The sequence below is a fragment of the Benincasa hispida genome, chromosome 6, assembly GCF_027475165.1.
Source record: "Benincasa hispida cultivar pf3 chromosome 6, pf3_genome.v1.1, whole genome shotgun sequence".
Taxonomy (NCBI): Eukaryota; Viridiplantae; Streptophyta; class Magnoliopsida; order Cucurbitales; family Cucurbitaceae; genus Benincasa; species Benincasa hispida.
In genome coordinates this window covers 34,605,269-34,619,385 of record NC_143483.1, presented here as the reverse complement: position 1 = coordinate 34,619,385, position 14,117 = coordinate 34,605,269, and the positions used below count along the sequence as shown (strand labels likewise).

Genomic DNA, 14,117 nt, shown 5'->3' with positions numbered 1-14,117 from the left:
ATGGAATTTACATTCTTTTTACATTTGAATGTGCATCTAATACCCACAAACAATTCAAAGGTAAAATATTCCTGAAATAAAAATCTTATCTTTCTCTTTTTCTGTCCTAAAATTCAAAAGTGGGAGAATACATGCTTTTTTTCCCCTCTCTTTTCATGTTTTGGAATCAACCTCTTTTTCCTTCTCTTCTTCTAATCTTTATTAAATATATTATATAACGGGTCATTAGTTAATTAACTTTCATTAATTCAAACAATAAAAAAGATGTTTCTAGCTACTTCTTTTATCGTATTGATGTTTTCTGCAAAAGTTGTACGATATGATCCTTGTGTCTTTCTTTACCTTCTCTAAAAAAGATTAGTTAGTAATATTTTCAAGAGTCTTGGAAATTTTTATTATTAACATAATCTTAACCTAATTTGATTTTTTGGATTTTTATTTGTTATCATAATAATTATGGTTTTTGCAATTTCTTATGTAGAGATAAAAGGTGAACATATTCCTTGAGCTGAAGTTATATTTTCAAGTTCATCTACTTGGTTGCTTCTACTAGGTAAGTTTCCCATTCAATTCTTTAATTTTTCAATATATTTATCTCCATGTTTCCTTTTTTTTTAAAAAAAAAAAAGAAAAACATTTTCTCTTATGTTTTTTCTTTTTTTTTTAATAATAATTTCTTATGTTTTTTTTTACCAGTAAGAGAGTTATAACTTAGAACTATGATATTAAATTTTTGTCAATAGATAGACGATTTTATTATATTATTAAAAAAAATTGTACAACATAAAAGAATAAATAACAAAATGTCTTTAATGTGAATATGATATAAATAATAAACATTTTAACTCATTTAAAAAATATTAAAAAACCTTTATTTATTAATTTAAATAGTTTTTTTTATTATTAATTATTATTTTAGAACAACGAAGCTAGAATTAAGGCTGTCAAATTTATCCATAAAGATATATATTCCGTTATGAGGATTTTCCATCTTTGGAACTTGGGTGGAGAATTTCCTCCTTTTTATATGGAAAAAGTAGACAATGAATGCATTTTCTTCGTATAATTAAATTTTATATTAAAAATAAAGAAAATAAAGTATTATTTTCAAGTTACCTTTACGATGATATAATATTTTCAAATTAGGCTTTAGTTTTAATTTTAAACACAAAACCAAAATCAAAACCAAAACCTTATACAAATAGAGATGTTATCTATTCACATTCTACCTAAGAGTATATATCATTCTTCACTTATAAACTCCCGTGATATTTCCTTTTTCTAACCAATATAAATTTTAGCCACACTTTTAACTAGTCTCCACTCAAACAAGGTTATCATGAACTTCTCCTTTTTAACTCACTACTTCTTTGTTCGATTTGGAAGAATTCTATTTCAACATGGTTAGTTCAAGGAGCATGATTTTGATACCAATTGTTGTAAAGTACTAACCATCCACGATTCACCACAAAAACTACATGGTATATTGTCCATTTTAGGGATAAGCTCTCATTTCTTTTAATCAACTAATTTGTCTCATGCCAATAGAAATGTTGTCCATCACTTTCTTTTTTCTAGTCAAAGCAAAACTTTGGTTTCACATCTAACATGGTCTTTTTCAAGGATAATCAATGTCCTATTCCATGAACAAAGTACATTTAATTTTATGACAATTGAGAATGTTTTGGGAGCTAGGATAAGAAACCTTTTAATAGAGAGTATATGCCATCCATATTCAATAAGATTCGTTGTTTGGGACGTTAACTTCATAACTATATTATATTATCCACTTTGGTCATAAGCTCTTTTGACTTTGCTTACGAAATCACCAAAATGATTCGCATCCGTGTCTTGCTCCTCAACTATATATCTATCATTTTCCTGTTTTTCTACTCAATATGAGATTTTGGTCTCACTCTCAACAATTCTCCACTCAAACAAAGTACACAAAACCTTTTTTCATATAAATCTATTTGTTTAGCTCTTATCCATACCAACTCTAACTTTTTAGGAGCACATAATTAATTCTAAACCCAGCCATAAATGTAACAAAACTAAAATACACCTAATCATATTAACATCTTTGGATACATTAAAAACAAATGATATTGAATAATTTTTATTGTGGAAGAATTTTTATCTAATCCATAAGAAAATATGATTTTGTTGGTATACCAAACACGACATTTCTTGCTATTAGTGCTTCTCACGATTTCTAGTGCAATCTCAATCAATTTTATAACGTTATAATACTAATAATTATTATTATTTAAATAAATTCTGTCATTATCGTGTATCAGTGGCACCAACGGTCATGTTCTCACCCGTTTTATAGCGTAGTCGGATTTTGACATCACTCTTGACGGTTATATTTTCAACTTTCAAAATAAATAAATACCGTCTTTATTCATTTACACGTGTCAATTTTTCCTTCAGTTTCCCGTATGAAAATATCGTACCTGCACCTGTCCTCTTAAACCCCATTTTTTAGAACCATTTTTTTTTAAAAAAATATTCAATAGCCTTTTTTAACGAATAAATAATTGGGGCTTTTTAAATATAAAAAAAAATATTTATCAATTTTGATATCACTATTTTTTCCGTTCTTAAATTTTGTTACTGCATGTTTGTTTTTCCTATTAGTTGATAATAATGATTTTGAATTTATAAATTTAGATATTTCTTTATATAAAAATATCTACTCATTTGTGACTTTTCTTGTTTATGAAGTTATATATTTCGCTTTTGAAATGTTGTCCACGAAGACTTTTTTTTTCTCCTTTTTAGTTGAGTGTTTATGAAGATTTTTAAAAATTAGGTTATTTGATTAAAGCTTTATGTCAGTTTAGGTTGCATGAACCATATAACATGTATTATTAATTATGAAGTCTATAGTTTAAATTCTTCATTTCTAAAAAAAAATACACACTTTTTTTAAAAAATTTTATTGTCGAAAAGTGAAAGTAGAAAAAAAAAACTTATAAACTAAAATAGTATTATTAAAATTTTGGAAAATAATGAAATAAATACTGAGTTATACTTGATTTTTACTACACTAAACTTAACTGCCAGAATGAGTGTACCAGTATTATCAACTTTAAAGTTAGATGTTTGATTCTCCACGGGTAGAAAAAAAACTTATAATAGCTTAATAATATTTACGTATACCTAAAAAATATATTAGTCTTTTTTTTTTAATACAACTATATATATTTTAAATTAATAAATTTTTCCTACCTAATTTGTTCATGCATGTTTTTTCTCCAATTTACAATACTCTGTTTTTTAATCACTTTCTTCTATTCACATGCTGAAACATGAGATTTTCTTTCATTCTTTATTGTTTTTGGGTCAATATTCAAATATTCACCCATCTATCGTCAACAACTTTGAAATATGAACTTTTTTGTTTTGAGACAATAAACTTATAATGTTATTTGCATTCAATTTTCTTAATTTTTAAGTAAAAACTTATTTTAATTATCAATTTATAAAAGAAAAAAATTATATATTTTTTTTCTTTTGCGATCTTGATATATTATCCAAATAATTTCGACAAAGCGGAAACTTTTATTTTATTTTATTTCTAAAAGAAAAAATGAACAAAACCCGTAGCATGTTTCCGGGAGCATTTTAAGGTCATTTTTTTTAAAAAAAAAAAAATTAAGTTCGTGTATTTTTTAGTTATTAATTTTGGAAAAAAAAACTTTTTGTCCTTAGATTTTGAGTCAAGTTTTTATTTAGTCCCTAGATTTCATAATGTTACACATTCGTTCCTTAAGTTTTGAGTTCGGTTTCAATTTAGTTTTTAGATTTCAAAATGTTATGATTTTACCCTTGACATTTGAGTTATACTTCAATTTGGTCCTTATATTTTAAGTCTCACACTTGTAACTTCGATTATTTACTAAATACACATTTTTCGTCTTTAATGTTATGTTATGTTAATAAATTTAAAACTTTTAAAGGAATTATAATTGATTAAGTTTAACTACTTTTATCACTTTTAAAATTTCACTTCATAATTAATTTTAATCAATTAATTAAATTTGACGTCAATAATTGATGACGAGTATCTAATTTGAGATTAAGGTAAAAAAATGCAAAATATTAAAGCCTAGAGACCAAATTGAAACAAAATTCAAATTTCAAGAATAAAATTACAGTATTTTAAAATTTAGGAATTAAATTGAAACAAAATTCAAAATTTAAAGACTAAATGTGTAATATTTTAAAATACAAGGATCAACTAAAAATTAGATCCAAAATCTAAGGACCAAAATGATATTTTCTTATAAGTTTTCTATAGATTTTTTTTTTCTTTTTTTAAATAAAAACCAAATAGAAACTAAACGGTAATTTGCCCTTCTGGCTTCTTCCAGATTTTTTTTTTTTTTTAAAAAAAGGGGGTGATTTTTAACATATTATTATTATTGTTATTATTATCATTTAAAGAACAGTACGATTTGTTTTTAGAAAACAAAAATTTCCATCAAATAAAAAGTATAAAATAAATGAAAACCAAAATTTCCGCCGGATATCCATAAAACCACAGAGCGTTATCAACTTATTTCTTTTTCCACAATTAATTATTATTATTAATTTTTATAATTTTTTTTAAAGATATTATAATTAAAACGCGGGAAAATTGCTCAGGTTGACTTTTAAAATTATTTTTGCTAAAACTGCCATACTTATATTTATTTATATTTATTTTTCACACCTACGAACCTTCCTCTCTTAAATCTGCTTTAAACAGATGGCCAAAAGAGGAGAAAAGAGAAAAGTTAGGGGGCCACAAGTGCAATACTAACTGAAAAAACAAAACAAAATTAAATAATAAATAATAATAATTAGATTAAGTTGTTTTCTTTTTTAAATGAATATTGCTAAAAACAACAAGAATCGTTCACGCTTCTTCCATGTTCTTTTTTTTTCTTTCCACTTGTCATGCTTTTAAACTCCTCTTCATCTTTTTAATTAATTTAAAGTTATTTATTTACAATTTTTTTTTTTAAAAAAAATACTCTCGTCTTCCTGAAGTAATTGGGATGTGTATTAAAAATAGAAGGCCACGTTGTCTTCCTTCTTTCCAGTTCACTGCATATGTTCGTTTTTTCCCCTTTTTATAATTCTATATTAATTATCACTACTATTGATATCCTTAATTACTATATTTATTATATTTTCGCTGTCGACATTACAATTTTACATGTCACTTTAGATAATGTAGATTATAAGCATTTTAACAATTCCTTAAAAAAAGCGTGAAATGTTTATTTATTATGTTAAATATTTTTTTTTCTCTCTTTTGTAAGAAGTTTAAATACTGTTTTTATTTTGTGATTTATTTTATATGCATTTTATAACATTTTATATTTGATTGAAACACTTAAATAGATTAACCTATGAAAATTAAATTGTAGTACTCCCACTTTTCAAGTAACACAATTGAATTATTTTGGGACAGCAACTAAATTTTTAGCTTATAAGTAAACCACATTTTTCTAATTTAACAATAATTGGTATGATGATCTCAAAACCAATTATATATCTCTTTTGAGCTCATCATTTTTGATCGATTTTTTTTTAATTAGACTGAATATCTGTTAGATTTTATGAACTCTGATACCGTATTAGAAAACACAATCAATTGATAATGAAAGGAATAATTTATTAATCACATAAAGAATATGAGATCACTTAGTTTTTCTAATATAAAATTCTTAATAGATTACTATGAACGAAAATATATGTACACGTTTAAAAAGTAAGACTATCATGAACGAAGATATATGTACACGTTTAAAAAGTATAAGAATTAAAATGAACTAAAGTTGAAAGTATAGAATGTTGATTAATTTTAATTGACATAATATTTGTATTATCGTTAATTATACCGCTGATTTTGACTCGATGGACATTTTAAATATGGATTAAAACAAAATATAATATAATATTATTCTAAACCCTTTTTGTTTTGGAGAACGCGGGGAGAATTTGTTCTTGGTTTGTGAGTGGGCCCCAGTACTTAAGTTTCGTCTTCCTTGGAAACCATCACTCACTTTGCGTGTTGTTTGTTTGTTTGTTGTGTGTTCAGTGAAAAAGAGAAAGTTGGGTTTGAAGGAGGCCGGCGCTGAGACGGCGACGGTGACGGAGAACAAAGGAGGCCGGCCACCGCCCACCACCGCCTTGCTTTAAACGCATCATTTTACCAGGTAAACCGATTAAACACAACACAACCGTTCTTTTATTTAAAAATAATAAAAAAACAAATTCCCCGTTGTTGAAGTAATTAAAAATTTATTTAAATTTAAAATTAAAAGCGGAGTGAAATATATATATATATATACGTGTGGGTATTTTGTTTTTGTGGTGTTTACTGTTTATATATAAATTAAAATTAGAATCGACAGAGTCGGCAGGATTTTTGGTCGGTTACGCGGAACGAGTAATTCAAGAGCCGGGCAGACAAAACGACGTGTTTTTTTTTTTTTTTTGTAATTTTGAATTTCGGGTTTGAAAACGGAAAGAGTTGGAAAATTTTGACTTCTTAAAAAAAAAAAAAAAATCTTCGGCGAGAAAGCCGTTTTTATTTTTATTATTTTTTTGTTCCCATGTGTTATTTTTTCTTTAGTTTGTTATTTATTGCCGTTTCTTGATAAATATGTTTTTTTAGTTATTATTATTTTTTATTTTTATAATCTGGCTGTGAATTTAAATCTTGCTTTTGGGGAATTATTGGAAGCCGAAAGCGGTAAATTAGGTCTAAACTTTCCATAAATATTTAATTAGTTTTGATTTATTTGATATAAAATTGTTTTGAGTATTAACGAAATTGTAAACTGGCGAAAAATTAATTTCGAAATTTTCATTTTGGATTTTAAAATTTATGAGACATGTTTGGAAATGATTTTAAATCCAAATTATTTTTCTCAGGTTTAAAATAAGTGGTTTTATTATCTAACATAAAAAAAAAGTTGAGTTTAAATGCAAATATTAAATTTATTTTAAATAATTAATAATATATTTGAAGGTGATCACAAAAGTAATTCTTAATCATAATTTAGTGCATATGTAACTGTGATCAAAATTGTTAAAATATGCTTTTAAATAACTCAAAAACTCATTTAATATTTTAATATTTAATTTCTAAATATAATTTTTATATCAATAAAATTAGTTTGAAATGAATAAAAAATATGTTTGAAATTAATTTTAAAAATGAGAAAAATGTTTTTAATTATCTTTTAATCATTTCTAAACATGTCTTTTATCTTTTTAAATATTTTATTTATTGTTTAATTTTTAAAATTTTAAGCATTTTTTCATTGAAACTTAAAAAGACATTAATTTAGCATATAATTTTTTTTCCCTCCTTACTGTTCTACGTCTATCAACTATATTTTTAACTTGTTACAGGTCCGCCGATTTTTATTAAATTCAGATAATTAAATATTAAGGATATTTTATAAAATTCAAAATTTCAGATATTTGGTGAATCTGTGATACAATATACTATATTGATATCTAATTATCTTAAAAAAAAATGATATCTAACTTGATCAAGATTATTTTTTCTACATTAAATTGGAAACAATCTACAAAATCCAATGTAATCAAATTGAATTTTCCATTAAATTCATAGTACTTGATGAATTATTTTTTCTACATTAAATTTATTACAACTAAATATTACCACATAAATCAACCATACATATTTTTTAGTTAAACATATTGGGGGGAGGGGGGATTTAAACTTAGATAAAGTAGCTACATAACCTAAAGTATTGAATGAACGAGGTACGATACGATCTTAGTAATATGATATCATAGTGTTCTTTTATGGATCCTATATAAAGATATATATTTCAGTATTGTTTAGAGTGAATACATTATTCGTAAAGTTTAGCCTCTATTAGTGCATGAGTAGGTTCGAGTTGACATGAGATTTGAATATGTAAAGTTATTTAATGTATGTTTTTCATTTATATATATGGTAGATGTTCAATTTGTAACCATTTCCCAACTATATTGTCTAATAGCTTCTATCTTTTTTAAACTTTGATGTTTGATTAATATATTTTTTTCCTTAAATATGTGTGTATCATTAATATAAATGGAGCTAAAAAAATTGCATGGAAAATTTCTAATTATGGAGTATTATAATATCGTTGTCATTCTTATTGATTATAAAAAAATTTCTTTAGTTTTTATAAAGTTGATAAAATTTGAAAATTTTAGGCTTGAATAACTTTTATAAATCAAATGTAAAAATTTTCCTTTTTATATACAAATAAAATCCACGAAATCGTTTTTAAATAAAACGCACAACCAATTTCACTAAACGGACAAAAGAAAAGTAAAAGAAACCAAATATGTCAACTCAATAGTATTACTTCTTTCAAAAGAAAAAAAAAGATTAGATTATGATTTCGTTAACTTTTTCAACGATTTAATTTTAAAAATAAATCATTCTAAAAAAAATTAAAATATTTTATAATTTCTAAAAATAAATTTTGAAACACTTTCAAATCTATTCTATTTCAGACTGTTTATATAAATCGTATTTAAATAAAAATGACTTTTTAAAAATATTTTTTTTTCAAGTCAATCTAAATAGACTCTTATTCAACTGAGTCAGTACGAGGATTCAAATTTTGATATCTTGATTGAGCCGAGTTTCTTGATCAATTGAGTTAGATTAATGATTAAATATGGGTTATGAAATTGAAATCGAGTATAGTTCAATAGGTTTATATTGGAACCTCTCTATCCATATTGTTGAACTACAAAAAGTTGTGAATTTGAATTAGTTACAAGTATATTATAATATCAGTGTCCCTTTAAGATTCTCGAGTATGATGATGTATTATCATCTTCTTTCATAAATTATTATAGGTTTTAATCTTTATTTTCGATTAAGAAGTCAAAGGTTAGAATTTAGAGTCTAAGCGAACATAGAGTGTTATAGTAACCACTAGGTCTTTATTTGAATATCTCAATCCTCATATATTTTACTTTAAAAAGAATTTAGAGAAAAAAATTGTAAAAAAAAAAAAAAAAAAATAGAGAGAAGAAAAACTTAATTCCCAAGATACGTAGAATCATGAAGAAATTAAGGCGTAAAACATATTAATTAGGTAAAGATGACAATTAATTAAAGGAGAAGAAAAGAAGGTAAATAAAACGTTCATCACAGAAGAAATGAGAGCGGTAAGAAGAGAAGTCTGTCGAGTACCATACAAGCCTCCAGTTCGTTCATCGTCAAAATTGATTCCGTTCACCCTTTCTTTTTTCCGGCCATAAGATTTGTATTCTCTGATCATTCTCAGATGATTTGTGAACTTTGATTCACTTGCCTGAAAATCTTCACGGTGCCATCTCTCCTGCGACAGATTTTTTTTGCGACTATGAGTATGTTCAAGGGCTCTCCGTACAGTAGACGGAGTGATGTGGAGTCCGGTAGCAGCAATTCCGGCGAGGCAGAGGAGGAGGACTTATCTAATCCTTTTGAAATTCACACCATTAAGCATGCTTCTGTCGACAGACTCCGCCGCTGGAGAGTACGGTTTCTCTTTTTTTTTTTCTTTCCTTTTCTGCTCTCATTTTTCGTTTTGTGAATATTGTTTAATCTCTGCTGTTTTCGTCTTTCTGTTTCGAAATTTCTTTGGAGTTTTTTCCCCCTCTTTTTTGTGTGTTTATGTATTGGATACTACCTTTTCCGACATTTTGTTTTGTTTTATTTTCTGCTTTACTTTAGGTAAATTTTGGAATTGACGTTTTATGTGTACAACATCAAAGATTGTGCTACCGAGTTAACTCATTAGGAGTTGGTTGAGAATTATATTCACGGGAAATTGTGTAATTAACTTAGTTTTTGAAGGACATGAAATTCTAATCAGTGGATATGAGCAACAGTAGAAATCTAAGAAAGGAATAAAGAGACCTATTAACGCAACTTAGCTGCAATGTACGTAGCAATTGTAATGTTAATTGTGCTGATTTGGTTTAATTCATCGAAATATGCCAGTTGACAATTTAATCCATTACTGGAAATTGGCCAGCTGAACTTAGACAAATAATGGGCGTTTTTTTTTATAGGGCTTGATAACTTTTTGATTATAAGGAAGAAGATTCTTTTAAAAAAATGTTAGTAAATTTGGTGGCGTTTGATGAAGGTCTGAAGAGGAAATTAACAGTTGCCCGTTCATTTCTGCCAGTATGTATGCTTTTACGATATTTATTTCCATCGAAAAATGCCTTGAAAAATTGAAACTTAAGAGTTAAACGGTAGGACCGTTTTACTAATAGAGGCCTGGAAAATTAGTGGTTCTCATTTTCAAATATTTGTGGCGTTGGTTGGGTTGAATTAGTGATTTTATTTGGTTAGCAGCTGATGTAGGGAAGGAATATTATGAATCATTTACTAGGATTGTTTTCTGATTTTCATTTGACCATGGTTCTGGCCATGAAGGTTAGAGTTTATAACTGACGTGAAAGTCCTAGCGAATTGATATTAGGAACTCTTTGAGTATGTAAACTTATAATTCACAAACACCAAATCCCCCATATAAAATCAATTTTAACCCATGGATTAGGTTGTACAAGGATCACATTAAGCTCAAAACTCTTGAGACAAAGAAGACCCAAGAGTTGACTACTCCTCAAGATAGGAGAATCAATCCTAACTAAATCCTAACTAAATGTTCTTGGCATGTATCTCAAGATATGAATAGCTAAATGGGTTTAAAAAGCTTTTTCTAAACTAGTAAGGAAATAGCTTAGCGGCTACAATTCTATACAAAACAACGTAATGGAAACACTTTATATAGCCTCCCAACTAAACCTTAAAAAAGAGGTTTTATCTTGATTTTGCCTTCTATAGATTATCTTATTTGATCTCCTTAGGCTTTTGTCATCCTCTTTATCCTCTCTATAAGAGGCGACAAAATCTTCCTTCTTTATCAAAACCATCATATATTCTCTAGGAAAGGGAGAAGGGATGTGAGAATTTGGACTCCTGATCCTTTTAGGGGTTTATCTTACAATTCATCTTACAATTCTCCTTTTCATATTTTGTCTACCCTCCCCTCCTCAAGCTGCCCTTGTATTTCCTCACTACGGAAGGTTAAAATCCAAAGGAGCTTTTTCTGTGCATGGTTTACATAGGAGAGTTCACATCATAGGTCGTTGAAAGATATCTTCGTTTGTGTTGTATCTGCAATGGTGCATTCACACTCTTCCTTTGTGTTGTATCTGCAATTGTGCATTATAGGCCGCAGGAGAAGGACCTTGATCATATGCTATGGGGTTATCACTTTTGCTCAATCCCTTTGGTGTTGTTGGATGAGATCATTTGGTTTATTTGGGCTTGAAATATAAATTGTCCCTCTGTTGTAGAGGGAGGTGCTTTTGAGTTCTTATCAGGAAAATGGCCAAGTGTTGTAGTACGCTGGTTTCTTTATTTGAATTTAGAAGAATAATAAGATTTTTATAGAGGTGGAGTGATCGTGTGTGGAGGTTTGGGAGGTTGCTAGGTTTAATGCTTTCTTGTGGGGTCCGGTCATTACTCACTAGGTCGTTTTGTAATTATAAGCTAGGTCTTATTCTTTTAAATTGAGTCATTTTTTCTCATTAGGGTTCAGCCCCATTTTTTGGGTGGTTTTTCGGGATATTCTTTCATGTCTTTCCATGAAAATGTGGTTTCTTACCTAAAAGTAAAAACTTGTTTTGGTTGGGATGTCTATTTCTGTGATCAATCTCCAGATAGAGCCCTCAAGTCCTTAATCTTTGATCATCTCATTCTTCAAAAATTTTCTTGTAGATTTTTTTTTTTTTTTTTTTAAAAATTTCTTCTCTCGTATTGTGTGCCTCATTAAAAATGGCCTCAATTTTCTTTTCGCTTACATCCCAGAAGGTTAAGTGCACTTTGAGCCTAAAACAGTTCCTAGTAAACTGGTTGAATTATTTACTCTGGGTCTCCAAGCTGTGCTACTGTTAAATGAGAATCTAACCATTTATATTGTTTTCCTATGTCTCTTTTATAGCAAGCTGCGCTAGTGTTAAATGCTTCTCGTCGTTTTCGGTATACTTTAGACTTGAAAAAGGAAGAGGAGAAGAAAGAAGCTTTGAGAAAGATTAGAGCACATGCACAAGCCATACGAGTAAGTATTTACTGAACCAGAGTCTTTTCAATTCTTTTAACATGTGTTTAATTTGATCTCCATTTCTTTTTCTGGGGTAGGCTGCGTATCTCTTCAAAGAAGCTGGGGATCGTATAACAGGTTTGCTATTCTTTTAATTTAGCTTCATCTCAATGTAATAAATGTGGAAGTACATGATATGAGGGACTTGTTAACGGAGATCTAGAAGATTCTTTCTTTTGGAGCTTCCATTTATATTTTAGGAGTGAACATTCACCTGCTATTGCCAGTAGTCCAATGAATGGATCTAGTTTGAGATTTTCTTTTGAAATTTGATCATTGTGAGATTGGGTATGTTCTAATCTAGATTGCACATACTGTTCTCCTATCAGAGAAACTATGTGTTTGAAATTTCTGTAGGAATGCCGGATTATTTTATGGTTCATAGTAACCTATCGGGTGGGGTTGGTGCATACATTAAATATTGTCGAATAGGAAAATAATTGACACTTTTATTTTTATCATTTAAATGCCCTTACATTTCATGGAAAGGTCATCACATTATTTTTATTTATTTTAAAAAAAAAATTTCGATAGTTACATTTGATAGAAAATAGGAATTTGGATATTTGACACCTCAAAGTTGAGGAATATCTTATAGCCAATGATTTGGAGAATTTCCTTACGTCCTTATCAAATAAAGTTGTTTATAATGATAGATTATCTTGCAACAAAGGAACTTTATTTATTTTTATTTTTAAAAATTTTTTTTTTGTGTTCTTTTGGGGGGAAAAACATAAAATTAATGATATCAGTTTAATTATATCTTTAAAAGTAAGCTTGGTGTTTTTCACTCTTTAGATTTTTATGTTTTTTTTTTTCTCTTCATGTCGATCAATTGGACTTTTAATACTATGGGTCAGTCTTTGGGACACTTCCAATAAGTATCTGTGTCTAATACATGAAGGATACAAATGATTTACCTAGATTATAGCGTAAATGAATTGTAGGATTGTGCACTAAAGTTTTTATTGTAATTCTAATGATTTCATTTGAATTCTTGACCCTATTTGAATGGATCCAATGCTAGAGAAATCTCCAATCCAAGAAGCTTCTTTCCCTCAGGGAATGGCATAATTGCTAGGATCTTTGATTCCTATTTTCCTCTTAATGCAATATGTTTTCCTCCAATAATTTCTTGACACTGCTGATTTATATTTTTAATTTCATATCAATTCCCTGTTGACGTGGGGATTTCTTACATTCATGTTGACTCAGATTTTGTCTTTTGTGATTCTTTATATTTACACTGACCACTGAGACAACCACATCTCTAATCTATTTTCAATGCTTGTTATTATTTACTATGTTGCTTCTCCATTATATTTAATTTTTTTCTACATTGATTCGAAAAGTATTTTCTTTTTCTATTTGTTGTGCATTTTCCTGGAGGAATTTGGTACCTCTTTTCTTGTTTTCTTTAAAACTAATTAGAACCTTTCATTTTAGAGTTTTGGGTTCTCTGCCCTTTGGTCTTTGATGCCTTTCTTTGGTATTTTTCATTTGATATATATATACTGTGTGAAGCCTGGGGGCTTATGGGAAGCCCCAAGCCTCGACAACTTGGCTCTAGGGGCTTGCTTTTTCATTATTTTGAAAAAAATAATAATAGTTGGGGTTTTATCTTATTTATGAACCAAAAAAAAAAAAAAAAAAAAAATTACTAAGCCTAAATGCAATTTTTTCCCTTCATATTCCCACTCCAATTTTGCTCTCTTTTTTATGTAGTACTTCTATATAATGCCTCTCACAAAAACAAGCCTACGCTCGTTTTCGCCTTAGAAGACTATTGAGCTTTGTTGCCCCTTGATCTGGTCATATGTACTATATTCTTTACTACAGTTTGCAATTGTTTTTGTCCGTTGTCTAATGATGGACTTGTTTTTTATGGCATTTGTGTTGTACTGGTAT

General features: G+C 28.0%; 1 protein-coding gene across 13 annotated transcripts in view; it reads left to right on the top strand.

Moving 5' to 3' along the window:
• The window catches only part of LOC120079616 (calcium-transporting ATPase 10, plasma membrane-type-like), a 44,544-nt gene that overhangs the window by 15,021 nt on the left and 15,406 nt on the right, over window positions 1-14,117 (top strand). For 4 of the 13 annotated variants that reach the window (XM_090314264.1, XM_090314261.1, XM_090314266.1 and 1 more), the window contains exons 2-6: window positions 482-553; window positions 6,101-6,218; window positions 9,399-9,566; window positions 12,051-12,167; window positions 12,248-12,287. In XM_090314264.1, coding sequence (XP_090170390.1) covers window positions 9,414-9,566; window positions 12,051-12,167; window positions 12,248-12,287 — 310 coding nt within the window. In that variant the 5' untranslated portion in view covers window positions 482-553; window positions 6,101-6,218; window positions 9,399-9,413. Of the gene's footprint in view, window positions 1-203; window positions 313-481; window positions 554-6,100; window positions 6,219-6,484; window positions 9,567-12,050; window positions 12,168-12,247; window positions 12,288-14,117 lie in introns of those variants that run through there. The other 9 variants (XM_090314262.1, XM_039033864.2, XM_039033862.2 and 6 more) reach the window with 4 other exon arrangements.